Raw genomic sequence first — 15,129 nt, forward strand, 5'->3', positions numbered from 1 at the left:
AAGCTAAAAGAGCATCTTAAGCTTATTTAGATATAGCTTCACTATAAACCCTTGAGAAGTTTTCAGTAAGGAAGGTAGCATCCTTCCTTGATGTTCTGATTTATCAGAATAGTATTTGAGTCCAGGTTATCCTGCAAACTCTGTCAGCATCAGTATAGTTAGTGATTAAGGTGGCAGAGATACAGTTCTGAAGTGGCAGGATCTGGATACGTAGGCCATCGTGTCAACAGAAACACGTTTAAGATACAGCTTTTCCTCATTCTGCTATGCTATTGTGTGAACACAATTACTTGTTGCACTACAGAGAATTACTTTTTGACCACTTCAGGAGTATGTGAATATTCTTGATACTGCAGCAAATCGCGTTACATATTCCCAGCTGGTAATAAGAATTCCACAGGGTAGGAGAGACTTGAGCGTGTAAATAACATCTGAAGAGAAGCCTACCCTTTTCCAGTATTCTCTCAAAGTTAGAATGAACACTGACTATGGGGCAATGTCGGATTTTACTGCTCTGACAGCAGTCCATATATTTAAGTCAGATATATGCTCACTTGATTCAGAACAAGATAGCTACAACAACAACCGTACTCATTTAAGAAGCTCTTTTGCAAACAATATTCATCAAATTTCACAAAGCAGTTAAAAATGACTCACCTGATCCTTAAACTTTCCCCGTAAGGTAGGATAGAAAAAGCCACACACAGTGTTCGTTTAGCACAGATTAATACTATCCTGTAGATAGACAGAAAAATATCAGGGTAAGAATTAAGATTCAGAAGTTACAGGCAGCAACAAAGGAGGTTTTTATGGAACATAAACACCAGATCTGTCTTAATCTGCCCTGTAGATTACATAGGTAACACTGCCAATTTTATGCTTTGAGGAAGTGACACAAAACCAGAAGATTCATTCTGACCCTGTAGATCCTTAGAGCCACGCTCTATATCAAATCCCAGTGTTCAGTAACTGGCCTTACCATGGGGACTTCTCATAGGATGTTCCAGTCTTTAGATATTTTTATTTACAGATATATATGAAAAAGCTGATTTAGGAGTGAGAGTCAACTACTGTAGACTCTTGCTATACAAGAATCTCCAAGTTATTTTCTGTCTTGCTGGCCTGTTACCCAGTGCTCAGGTCTGCCATCCTTGGAGATCAGGAGATAATGTACTCCCCTCCCCCCCGGAACTGTTGACTGCGCTTTCCTCTCACTCATATTTGGTTCTAGCTATTAAAAACAGTTTACCTGCTCTTACAAAATAAGTTACATTTCCCTAGTTGCTGTCCCACTTCCATGGCGATTTTGCAGCGGTGGCTTCATCTTACCAGTTTCAAATGTGTGACCAGCAGTTTACTTAAGCAAGCCCTAAAGAAAGACTATCTGTCATGCATCTGATTCCCTTGCAACACATGCCCTCTTAAATAGCCTGTGCTATTTGTGAATAACACCAGTTTTCTACATTCCAGACAGAAATTCTCATTCTCCAGGTATTCTTTTGCAATGAAACAGTTCTCAAAAGTTCACTCATTTCATCTCCTTCTTTACTATACTGGAGCTGACAGTGTTGAGAGAGATGATCTCACAAGGTTTTTATTTTATACTTACTTGGACGATGGCATCACTCAAAAATCTCACAGTCCTATAAATACTAATAGGGACACAGCCCCTTCTTTTTCTGCTACCCAATAATTAAAAGTGAAAGAATTAAGATAAACCAAGCCATTCTCCACACGTCTTCCTCAGCTCTGATCTTTCTCTATGCCAGAAACGAGGAAGTGGCTGGGATAGTCATGTCTGCCTTGAACCTCCTTCCTCCTTCTTCAAGGTAGGATAGCAAAATAGACCACCAGACTATTACTGAAGCTATAACAAATATGGACATGTAATGCCTATGACACACATATATATAAAACTAACAAGACCACATGGATATCACATACTATTACCACCGATATGAAAAGGCTAACCACACTATGCTCCTGAAGTCTATTTTTAAGAGTATCCTATTTCACATGAGTAAAAGGGGCACAGCTGGTCTCCAGAAGTTACCTGCTGTTCTTCGTGTCATACTGCCTCATGTTCTTGATGAAGTGCATCTTCTTCAAACTTTTGTGTCTTGGAGACCCAGAAATGTGCTTGGTTCTGCAATTATTAAAAAAAAATGCCCACACTTAAGAGCTCCAAAAAAAGTCATGCCAATTTTATGATCAGATGGCAGCAAGAGCATGCAGGACCTCAGATATTGGCGTGGAAGAGGGTGGAGGGAACAGAGGACTGCATGCAACGAGTTGAGATTAATGCTGCTTTTGAAAAAAGTACCTTCGTACACTGGCATATTCCACTATGTCTTCTAAAAAGTCTAGAGAGCAGCGCTGGGAGATAAAACGCCTTCTGTAAAATGTACAACACCACGAAGAGTGAACAATATTAGTTCATGGCCTCTGAACTTAGGAACTGCAACAGATCTATGAGTTCATACTGACAAAACGCAGTATTTTTCTTTTCTTTTCTTTTTTTTCCTGGAACAGCGCTTAACTAAAGAGTTTCAGATCTCTAAAAGGCCAAGAACTTTCCCCACCCCCCCCCAGTTCCAGGACCTTTATAGCCATTTACTTCCTTTGAATGATGTATTTATACCAATTTAATTACAAGAGCATTCACTATCTTCACCACATAGGAACACTTGCCTACAAGTTATACACCTAAAAAGCTTCCAAATACTTGTTCAAAATCTTACAAGAAATATTAGAAAAAGCCCCCCACACTAAGGCAAGGGAATAAATAATTTTTAAATCAGTCTAATGATATATACAGATATAGCTGTATGATAATGAAACGTCTATATTTGTATTTTTCCTTCATGCAGGACACTATTTTCCAGCGCTGGGAGTCAATAGTCTAAAAGTCTATGATATTAACTCAGTAAAATTGACAGATCTCTCAGTAAAACAATAGAGGGGGCTAGTAGAGGAAGCAAGGAGTATTCACTGTCCATCTGAAATCCCAGAATGGAAGATGCAAAGAGAAGAACAGAAGGAATTATGTGAGTTACTGTAACAGTAATGGGGCATTACATTTAGGCAGAAAAATGGGCCTTGTTGAAGTAAAATATATTAACATCGCCAAAGTCAGTTCATTCTTTGTTGGTTGATATTTACAAATTAATTGCAAAATCCTACGGCTGCAGTCTGCATAGGAACAACGCATTCAGACTCAACTGCCACCAACAAAATACTGAGCTTATATTCTATATTTTCTGCATTGTTTAAGCATATATTATGCTATATTTTTAGCACAAGTTACATGCACTGAAGTCCAAATTTTTCTTAAAAGTTTACATAGTAACTCAACAGATTGACTATGCTGCTGTGGAAGTCAATTTAAGAGAAGCTTACTAGACAAAGTTGCAGGCCTCTCTGGTTTAAAGGCTTAAGAAGAGCCACTTCTGGGGACAAAAAAATCTTTAAGCTCCACATATTGCATCCCTAGAAAAACAATAAATACTTTGAGAAAGAAATTGCTGCTATTCATTGTAAGTTACAAATCTGTGATGCAAGAGGCAGCAGTCATAGACCCTTGCAGCACTCACTTGCCCAGGCTACGTGGCTGCACACTGCCCTTGGGGATGCTCCGGGGTCTCACAGAGCGGCTTTGGGAGCACTTGTACACGAGGCCAGGTTCTCCGGTGTGGAAGTTAACATCCAACACTAGACTATAAGCACACTACCTTGTGTGGGTGTAGGGAAATAAGAGCTCAGGATAAATGAAATTTATTACTAATTAACAGTTATGGAAGAGTCTTACTCAGGAAAAGCATTTATAGCTTCAGTTGAATCAAGTTAAATATAAAAAAAGCTATTTGGGATTAAGTCTGGTGGTGAAGTCCAGCATGTCAAGATTTCGAAATAGTTTAACAGTCTGCTAATCCTAGTTACTGTGTGTTCAGCCTCATCAGCTTGAGCTGGATAAGAAATACAAGTACACTATTTTGTTGCTGCAGAAGGACATACACTAGAGTACTGGGCATGAACAAAAACTGGCTGTTTTGTCTTAAGCCTAGTGCTGAGGAATGCACGTACACACTTGCTCGAGCGACAAAGCAGGTGTTTGCTCCTCTTTTCCTCCTTCTTGCAAGTTATTTCCTCTTCTGAATTACTCAGCAGTTACTGCCAGAGATGCCTGCCAGAAGCTGTGCCAGTGAGACGTGGCAGTTACACTTTGCACATCATAACTACCATGCAGAGTCACCAATACACAGAACGTTCTAAGCAAATACAAATTTCCATGACAAGCAGATTATTTGCAACAGGGGTATTTGCTCCTTTGTTTAAAGCTATACCAGCTCCTTTCGAGCTTAAGAAGCAGGAAAAACTACCACTTCAGAAAAGGTGATGCTCTGGTATTTTTCCTTATACACTGATTTAACTATTATTTAAAAATGCTGATCCATCGGGAAACTTCTGCAGTGAGGTTTCTAATGTTATTCCTGGAGTTGTACAGGTCAACATTTATCAAGAGGTTTTCCAAAAAGGCACTTCAATCTCAAAGTACTGCTAAAACTAAATTAATTCTTCACCATACATTCAAAAGAATGTAGATTACCATTTCCCCTGTATCTTCAAGCACGTACCGAGAACAAATCCCAAACTAAACAAATGAATGTTTTTCTTCCCAAAGTTGGCTCATAATTTTCTTAGCGTCCTTTTAAAAGAGAATTTGTATCAACTTACACACCCATATAAAGCTTTATTTTTCCCTTGAAATAAATCTGCTGTTGCTTTCAGTTTCTCAACAGTACTGCTCGGACATTCTTAATGGTGGTGGGGAACAAAAAAACTAAAACCCCGAAACGCCTACAACTCAAACAAGTAGGAGGCTGAAAAATTAGCGTGCCTTTCTGTAAACACAGGAGAGGTAAGCCCTTCCCGTGAACTAACACTTGTATTACTGCTAGCGATTGCCTCCTACAAACCAGCAGCTATCGAAGGAGCCAATAAAGAACATTCGTGGCACGCCTAATAGATTGCCTTCAACGCCCTTCACCAACACTTCAGTCTTCAAATATTTTTTTTGTTCTTTTTTAGCAAGAATGGAATGAGAAAGTTCAACAATTTCAAATCCATGTGGTTTTCAACTCTAATTAGGCATCTGACCTGCAATGAAAGAAACAATTTCACGAAATACGGAGCCCAGTCTCACAGCTACTCGCCTGAACACAGTTATCGATCCTTCCCTAGTCTTCCTCCCTCAGTGGGGAAGTCCTGGCTGGATGCAGACTCAAAGAAACCATGTGTGGGTGAGCAAAGGAAAAACAAAGCTAAAGCCAGCAACAAGAGGGATGGGTATAAGAAGAGCATGCGGTTCTGGAAGAGGGTGCCAGTGTAACCAGCTGGCCTGATTCAGAGAGCCACAGCTGCCATCCTGGTGGAGACGGTCGGGAACGCTATTTGTTCTGGACACCTTCTACAAGAACAACCTGTTGTTCTGTAAGTGCATACCTAAGTAAAAAGCTGCTGCAAGGAAAGGAAGAGCCTGCCCATTCGCTTCAAACCACAATGACTCATCCCCACGGTGACAACAGGAAGTGTCGTTTTTAGCTATGTTTATAGCCAGTATTTTTTTGTCCTTAAATGAAGTTGTCACCTTGGAGAAATTCAAGGTGTTGGGCAGGACGTGCTCCTCAAATCTCTAGATAAGATACACACAGAGGTCTCAAATCCAGTTAAGAGCTGGTACCTAAATAGCATATTTGCTCGAGTAAACATTTTACAGCGACACCTTTCTGTCGCCGTGAAAAGCTGTTGGTCTCAATTGCATTAGTCAGCAGAACTTCTTTATTAGGCGGTGCCTTTTTGGAGTGTATTGCAAACTAATGCTTTCCAAAGCCTCTGAGCTTATTTTGCAAACAGTTTGCTATAGATTTAGAGCTTTTTTCATACAGTCAATTCACACTTCAACAACAGGGAACACAGGATCACTTTAGCAGCTGCTGGCTTCTGCCCGATGAAAAAAAAAAAAAAAAAAAAAAAAGAAAAACGTTGAGTCACATACCCTGAGCTAAGCAGATTCATCTAGGATAACATTCCTTGCCTGTGGTCTGATTGAATTCCAGTGGTCTGATCCACTGGAATTCAAAGGATTATAATTAGTTTCTAAAGTGCATTTGTTGCCAAATGTCACCTAAATACCAAAACATAATACCAAAAATCTATACACGTCCTGTAAGTTACCTTACAAACACTTTTATTGACACACTACTTGGCAATTGACAGTTAAAGTACCCAATATTAAAGTTGCAATGAGTTCAGGTTATAACTTCAATTGTATCCTGAAGATAGCTCAGACACATCCACTGGCCAATATCACCTGAAGTTCATGGCTGTAAGCAAGCAACCACTTGAGCACAGCTATTTCCTGATAAGCTGCAGAGGGTCTTTGCTTGTGTGTTTGGATTTTTTTGGTCAAGAGATCACTTTTGAGACTTACCCTCTTATTTTAGGAGCCAGTAGAACAGGACATTCCCAGAACCACCACATTAAAAAGAGTACACACATTTATAACATAATAATTCATCACATTTATACAACCAGCACTTCTAGGGGACCCACCAGAAGACAATCCCAGGCAACATGTGCCCAGAGATAAGAGGCTATCAAGCAGAGGAATTCTGGATTAAGCCTCTGCTTCTTATCACCACATAGACACACACAATCCAACACAGCTGCTTGACATGGGATGAGCTAAACATGAACATAAAGAACCCCTTAAATTCAAAATTCTATTTTCACCTCTCCCTCAGCGGAGCAGTAGCCAACCCATATATTCATCCTTTTGGATAGAATTCCCAGCAAAGAGCCCCAACTGCCAGTACTCCTAGCTTCAGAGCTCTGTCTCCTTCCAGTTCTGACAGCACCCTACTAAGTGCAGACAGAGAAATACATGGCACAGGGCAAACAACCATGGCCAAGCAGCACACAGGCTTCCTGGCCCAGAGGTTTACATAGCTCTAAAGTGTCCCAACCGAACAGGATACAGCTAAGAGCAACCTATGTATAGCACCAGTAATCCTCAAATGTCCCGACTTGCAAACTGAAAGGAAAAAGCTGTTTAAGTCACAGCAGATTAAAGAACAAGCAGTGACCTTTCAAATGCCCTTCCAGGAGTATTTTGCCTCCCTCACAACAGGCTGATCTACAGGTACCCCAAAGGACAAGGGTAAAGCTGGAGGAACTTGCTGTAATTAGCCAGGTCATAGTATTTGCTGAAGACCGGTCATCTCTAAGCAAATGCAAAAGAGACGCTAATCCTTCCTGTACTATCAGACATCACTTAAGGCCTCTTCTCCGGCAAGTCTCTTCTCCGGCTCTTCTTGGGCCATATCCCCCGCTGAGTGACAGTGTCAGTCCTCTGCACCTTCTGGCCACCTGTTCTACAACCACAGAACCTGCTGCTGTATGCAAGGCTCCACTTCCAAGTCTTTTCTGTGTAACAGTTGAAAGCAGTAGTCCTCATGAATCTCATTTTAACTAATATTTCCCCAGCCTCTCAAAATGTATTTTCATATCAATCTATTTCCTCCAGAGGCTTTCCAGCCTTAATATCCATCCATTATTTCCACTGGAGGTAAAAATGCGTAGTCTCGTCTTAGAATTGTAGTGGTTGATGATCTCACTTAAGCCAGTAAGTGTAGCTACTATTTCACCTTCTTGAAATTTCTTTGTTTAGCCCCTCTGGTTTCTGTATTTCTGTCAAAGCAAGTGAACTGACTTCAAAAGGTTTCTTCCCTTCTTAGGAAGGGATTAAGTCAGAAGTTTCTAAAAATCTTAATAGGATTTCACTCCCATCCAAATTACCCCCCACCTTTCTCATGCGAGCAGGTTTGCAGTCTGAGCCAACCAGACAGCCAAAGGGTCAATGCAGTCAGCACTCAGTTATTTTCACCTACAAGTATATCACTCAGCCATATGCATCTGGGCTTTGTCTTCTGTCACAACTTTTTATCATGATTAGTTCCATGGCAGTGTACAACAGCAGAGGAGAAACTCTGTGTTCTTGTTTCACACCATTATTGCAGCTCTGGACATATTTCACTTCAAACGCAGTAGCTTTCTGTTAACCTTTACAGAATCCCATTAAAAGTAATGAAGATGTTGCCAGTGATGCTTCAGGGCATAGAAGTATGGAAGAGACGCGCGATGAGCCTGGAGAACTCATTACCAGCCTCAGCACTCTCTTCAAGCTGGGTAAGCTACTGGGGTCATTGCAGCCCATCAGAGAAAGGACTGCAACACCTGCTTAGGTACCAAGTTGCTCATATCACCCAGGCTTCCTCCTGCACTGTATTTATGAGGAAGTTTAATGACCTCATCATTAGCTACACTGAATGACACCATCAAGAGATCAGGTGCTGTTCATAATTTGCTGGCTGGAAACAGATTTCCATTTCTGAATTTTAAATCAATCATTCAGCTTTTCTCTACCATGAGGGATAAACAATGAGGGATATGATTACTGCTGAGTGCAGGCTTTGGAAAATGGTCACGGGGAAGCTACTGGAGAATACTGGATATTAGCAGAGGTTTATGCACACTAGCAGCTACATGAAACCTGATACAACAATTCACTACATAAATTGAATCAACAACTATCCTAGGATTATTGCTAGTTACACATAACTTCTACAGGGAGCTCTATAGACAGAGAAAGGAAAAGTAGAAGACAAACCAGAGGATCACAGAAAGATGACAATAGCTTGCACCCAACCTATATTTTTGCTCCAAAATATCTGGGCTCCTTTCGTACCATAACACCACAAAGCAGTGGAATGTAATTTACTTAGATCACAGGAGTTTGCTTTTGTGGAGAAGACTGCTTTCAGGTTTGCCGCTGGCATAGCATGTTCGCCGCTGGACTCCTGTCCCCAAATCCCTGCAGGAGCAGAGAGCAGGAAATCAGGCCCAGTGAGACAAGTGTTCAAAGATGCTACAAAAATCAGACAGTAACATGACTTGAGATCTCCTCCAGTCAAATGTATAGGCACTACTGATTTATTTCAGATGGAGTCACATCCATCGCTCTTCCGCTGGAGAGAAGGACGCCACGATGCATGCACACGCATGCATGCACACCCCCAGGCACTCGGCTAAAATTAGCAGCAAGGCTTATAGTCTCTGTTGCTCTTTAGCAATACAGACTGCTAATAGGTGGAAAAAATGGATGAGGTCAAGGATTTTTAATTACGGTGCAAAATTGGGGGCCAATACAATTTGGTTTCCCATTTCTTACTTGCAAGAGGTTTATTTTAATATGGATGTCCCTTTATAAGTTTTTTTTTTTTAAACATGCCTCAGTATAATCACAGTTGTCAAGAGACTGAGTTATTAATATAGCAAGGGCAAAAAACATGTATTGGTTTGTGGAAGCACCAGGTTAGGAACAACCACAAAAGGAAATCTGCACATGAAATCAGACCCCTATTTGTTTACAGTAGGAAGATATACTTGACAAGTTTGTTTTATCAAGGTGAACTTTAAAGAATTAAGCTGTATAATTATCCTTCCTTGCACGTAAGCCAAGGAAGCCTGCAGATACAAATTGTGCTTCAATCAGACCGAGCAAGAATACTAGCACTGGAGATTTAAAAAGTTTAATTTTTCTTAGCTGCTGTTATTTAGGCAGACTGGGAGACATTTACTGTCTTCAGGCTTTCATTTAAGGAGAATCCCTATTTTTAAGGAGAATCCCTATTTTTAATACCAATGTCCCATGCCTCACCACCCTCCATGTTTAAATTAATGAGCTTCCTGCTCCTCAAAAGCACATCAAGTACAGCTCTCCAGAAGCTGCAATTTTTTGGCAATTAAGGCCCCAGAAAGTCAGAAACCATATTCATACTGAATCCCATTCAAAAGTTTGTCATAATCAAGTGTTCAGTGCAACAAATCGCTTCAGTGAAGAACCTATGCCATCAAGTGCTGAGGACTGAGTAAGACCTTTTCATGGATAGACATTTTTAAACTTGACATCCGCTGTGGAGCTGCAGTAGAGGAGAAGACACCCTGTATAGGTGACAGTATGGCTACTGCTCAGCTCTAAAGCACTCCTTCCTTCCAAGGTGAGCTGTTTGCTGCTTTATGGCAACGCTGCTGGATGCACAAACATGCAGCACGTGGGCCACCACACAGAGCTCTTGCAGTGTAATTTGCAGCAAGCCACTGCCCCAGCAGTTCATTCTGACACTTGTTTAAAATGCCGGCGTGCCAGAGAATAAATGCAAGAGTCACACAGGGGGCCTAGTTTCTTTCTCCAAGAATCTTCATTTTCAAGGGGAAATCCAAACCCATTATCTAAATTAACAAGGAAAGTCATTTTTTGTTTCAGAGCAGGTCTCTGTCAGACCCCACAGGATTAGAGAGGAGGCCCAGTTCCTTGACCTCTCTTCTTATTCAAGGTTTGTTTACAAAATCGAAGGCGCAAGAGACTTTCCTGCATCAGAGCTGGTCCAAAACAGCCTAGAAAAAAACTGAACATTCCTCAAAGGAAAGGAAAGACGCTTGCAAGAAAAAAAAAATGTATCATGCAGCATACACAACAAGTGAGAAGGAACATAAACAGAAATGAAGGATAGATTGAATTAAGTTGGAGGCAAGTGAAACACTCACTAAGCCTGAAAGTCTCTAAATACTAACGAGAAAAGAAAATACTGTAGATACTCATCACAGCGTCTGCTCCTTTATTGCTGATTCACAGCCATATATGATTAAGAACCTAATGCTACTAAGAAACAAGCTTTGCATTCATTGCATTTCATATATCACATTGTTTTGGTGCTAAGAGTGTTTAGACAATCCAAGGATTAAATAATGCCTTCCAGTTAAGTATTATGAAAACCATATGTTGCAAGAGAACCATGAAGCCAGATGTGAGATTTGCCTTGCCCAAAGCCCACTTCTAAAACACATCTAAACCCTGCTCCTAAAATCCCAGCTGCTTCCCACAAAGTGAGCTGTATGTGCTGGCCAGGATACAAGATCTTGTTATGTGCCCTACTAAAATACAAGCATCTAGCACAACAAAACTTTTAATAATAATAATAATAAAAAAAAAGGAAACCTTTTACTTGGAGGAAGATGAAAGAATTCAAAACAGGTGACAAGAAAGTTTAGTTTTATGCACGCTTGGTCCTTCCCACAACCTCTGTCATCTCCTATAACCCACAATCAAGAGGTTGTAGCTCAGCAAGGCAAAACATATGCTTACACTGCAGTGACCACAACAGAGCAAATGCAAGCCTGTCTGTACTGTAGACCAAGAAGCTTTGACTGGCAGTTCAGTCCGTGCTGTTCCCCGAGACTGTGTGGCTAGCTAGCAAGTTGAACAGCTGTCCAGCTCCTGCAAGCCATGCTGAGCTCTGGTACCTCCATGATACACAAGAAGTGGCACAAGAAATGCTCCCTGAAGAAGCTCGCAGCATACGATACAGGTTTTCAGCACTTGGAAGGGAAGGGCTACCACGATCACAGCAGGTAGCAGGGTTAACCAGTAGCAAGCTTCAAGCTTTTAAAGACTCAGTATTTCTCATGAATCAGAGTTATATCTCCTGAAATATTCTTGCCTCCCTTGCACTTAAGAGGATAGTAAACGCTCCTCATTTAATGTCTTTTTTTAGAAGTTAGACTAAAACAATTTACAGTAAATCATATACACAGTAACTATAAACCAAAGGTTAGGAATTTAAAAGCTCTGCGTATGAAGAGCTAGCATGACAGACTTTGTGGCTGAGCACCATCAATCTGCAGTCATCTGCTTTGTCAACAATATCTCCTGCTCATTAAAGAATCTAAATTTCATTATGCATGTGTGCACAACAGATTATGCATTTTAAACTCAAACTACAGAGCCAACATACCTCATAATAGTCTTCAAAAGAAGGATCACAAACATCTTCAAGCTCACTTAGCCTGACAGCCTCACAGCTTTAACTGTTGATGGTTGTAGGAAAATGGAACCCAGGATAGCTTAAGTTAGTCTTCGAGATTTAATATGACCAAAAGACACATACCACAGGAAATTCTTTTAAAACGGTTAATAAATAATTTTGTGGGATTCACTTTTCTCCTCCCCATGCCAAAACCACATACACAGCAGAAGAGTTGGTCTGTAGTTCAAAACTATTCTTTAAAATTGAGAGCAAAGGTATTTCCCTCTGTACTCCATTCCACTGTCAATATGAGTGCAGCAAATGGAGCACCACAGCTAATGATTCTTCTGAACCGGTTTAGTTACTGTGTCAAAAACAAACAGCAGCCCTGACAAAGGAGCTTCAGTGGCAGATAAGGTGAACTAGCTGCCAGGTCAATCGGCAAAGCAGTTGCAAGTTTGAACAATTCAGTTATCTGCAATTATCAAGAAGTACTTTTGGGCTAAGCAGAGTTATGGTAAAGAGCAATGACAGTCTAAACATTTACTCAGCACATACACTCATGGCTCTCAGCGTACAGCTGTTGCTCAACATGAGCTTTGTGAAGTTTGAGTGCTAAGACTCAAAGGGAGGCACTTACTCACCAACAGAGATTTGGGGGGAGGATGAGGGAAAAGATAAGTATTTTAGACTACGAACCAAAGCAGCTCTGTTTTAAACCAGTACATTGAGATCCCACAGACTTCACAGCCAAGAATTACATTTGAAAAATACAGTCTAATAAAACTTCTATTATTTTGCCTGACTTGGAGGAAGTCTTGTAAAGTAATATTGCAAATAAAATGCTAGAAAATAGCCATGCACTACTACATAAAGCCTTGGAAGTACATTCAAACTCATAGCACAGTAGTATCAGAATAAGGAAAATCTGTTCCCAAAACACCGGGACTTGTTTGCTGGAAGTCTGGGTCAGGGCCCCACCAATCCCTCCTAGAAGTTAAGCTACTCAGTTATTCATGTTTCATTTGGTAGTGTTTTCCCTCTCAGCTGACAACACATTGACTTGAAAAAGCAAGACAACATCATTTCTACTACCATCAGCACCTCCCTCACAAAAGCCCTGCAGGCCAGTAGCGAGGGGAAAGGAAAGGTCAGAATGACAGTCCTCTAGAGCTTCCCCGTTCCCGTGGCCTGTGCTCGTCCCCCCGAAGCACAGCTGTCAGAGGCGTTCGCAAGACCGCTTTGAAAAGCTACAGAATCTGCCTGCAGGTGAGATCAACGGCAAGTACAGTTCACGCCGTATGCAGGTTCCCTCTGAACCAGGAGCAAGGCTCCTTTAAAAGCCTCTTGCTCCTTCCAGATGAAGAGGTCTAATAACCTTAATGCTAGAAGTCTCCACGATTGCTTGACCAAGAACCCTTCACAGGAGGGCATGGGATACAAGGACATATATTTTCTGATTTTTATGTTTCCTGCTAGGCATATGAATTACTTATTCTCTTTTTTTGATTATATCTGGCTGGGAGCTTCATATATTAAAGTTACTAATCATAAGCCATAAACATTAACATCGGACCCATGTAATTCATCTGTAGGTGCAAATATGAGACAAAGCTGTTGAAGTAAACTGTACTTGCTGAGAAGGAGACTCCAGCCTTTGGCTGAGCTTTAAATAAAGCACAGGTTTATAAAGTATTTATTTTCAGGTCTGAGTATCACCTTGCAATCTACTGTTTGTGTCTGTAAAGTCAAAGCCTCCAGACTCTGCTAAACATTGTTGCTTCCTGAAAAGCACCATATGTGCTCAGGTTATTCCAAATACAGCTTGGAAATTAAAACCAAGACCTTTAAACATTAGATGTCATCCACCTCAACAAAATATGCATATCAGCAGCTAAACTGTCAGCAGGACAGAACAAATACATCAACCATCACAAGCATAAAAGCCTGACCAAGCATTTCTGCCATTTTACACATAGAACAAATTTGATCACAACTGTGTCAGCAATACTGAATCCAATTAACACTTAAAAAGCAGAACTAGTCCAAAGTACTGCTGTCATCAACTGTTGTTTAAACCCTCATCCTTAAAATGATCTAGATCAGCTCAGTCACTTCTGATTCATCAAAAAAAAAAAAAAAAAAAAAAAAACCAGCAACAACAAAAACCCAGCATTCAGCTGAGTCCCCTGACCACTGAACATCAAGCACAATAAAGCTTCAGTGGCAAATAATTTAGTCCCAGTATTTGCTTTTCGGCCCAGCCAACACACAGGGAATACAAGGCAAAATAGCTGCTCTGCATTACACCATACTGAAACCTCTGAAGTGCACAACAAGCATTGACATTCAGGGCTGTTGTTCCTATTCTTCATGCTTTCATAACCTGGCTATTTTCAGGGCTCTGTTATTTGTGTTTCTCAAGAAAGCCTGCAGACCCAGCTGTAGAAATTCATTAAAATCTATGAATGCTGATTTGTTCATTATTTGCTGCCTCCCTCCACTGTGTTTTGTTAGGCTTGTTCTCTGAAAGAACAAAAGAAGGGAATAAGATGGAAAAGGAGGAGGGATGACAAGCAGAATAAGAAAGCTGGTATAGCACAGACTTGTAATTTGAGATCCTGTAAACAGAGCATTCTTTAGAAAAACAAAAATAGAAGGTTAAAGTCATTTTAAGTTTATAATGCTCAGCCAGCAGTGCATCAAAACTAGGCATTTAGATTAAAAAGTACCTTCAAGGGAACACTATTAACTCACCCCCAGTTCATCACTTAAGTTTCCATCCTGAAGGACCTGACAGCTACACAACAACTCTGAGAATCTCAACATTGTGTCACTTAAGCAGTTTACCTATGCCTCAGACCATACCAGAGATCTTGCCTGCTGCTAATAAACAAATCCCGGCTCCAGCGAGATGTAGCTGCAGCCTGCCCCGAGCTACACTAGCCAGTCCCATCGGCTTCTTGCAACTTCACAATCAAGTTGAACAAGATGGAGTTTTCTAACAAAACTCTGTACAAAGAAACTGCCAGTTCCGGACAAGTAAAGGGATCTCTACTGATCTGGGCACACGTTGATGCTATGAAATTACAAGTTATAGCACAGGACTTGATCAGCACTGGTTACCCATAGCAGAGGGAATAAATCTGGGAGCGCCTTCTGTCCAAGCCCTGGCACATTCAAGAGAGGCTCCTCTGAGGGCAAT

General features: G+C 40.8%; 1 protein-coding gene across 1 annotated transcript in view; it reads right to left on the minus strand.

The window, feature by feature from the left end:
* The window catches only part of CABLES2 (Cdk5 and Abl enzyme substrate 2), a 28,794-nt gene that overhangs the window by 10,280 nt on the left and 3,385 nt on the right, over positions 1-15,129 (minus strand). Inside the window, exons 2-4 of the mRNA XM_062589195.1 lie at positions 2,324-2,395; positions 2,054-2,146; positions 658-735 (exon numbers count right to left, since the gene is read on the minus strand). Of these exons, the coding sequence (XP_062445179.1) occupies positions 658-735; positions 2,054-2,146; positions 2,324-2,395 (243 nt within the window). The remainder of the gene's footprint in view (positions 1-657; positions 736-2,053; positions 2,147-2,323; positions 2,396-15,129) is intronic.

The sequence above is a fragment of the Rhea pennata genome, chromosome 16, assembly GCF_028389875.1.
Source record: "Rhea pennata isolate bPtePen1 chromosome 16, bPtePen1.pri, whole genome shotgun sequence".
Taxonomy (NCBI): domain Eukaryota; kingdom Metazoa; phylum Chordata; class Aves; order Rheiformes; family Rheidae; genus Rhea; species Rhea pennata.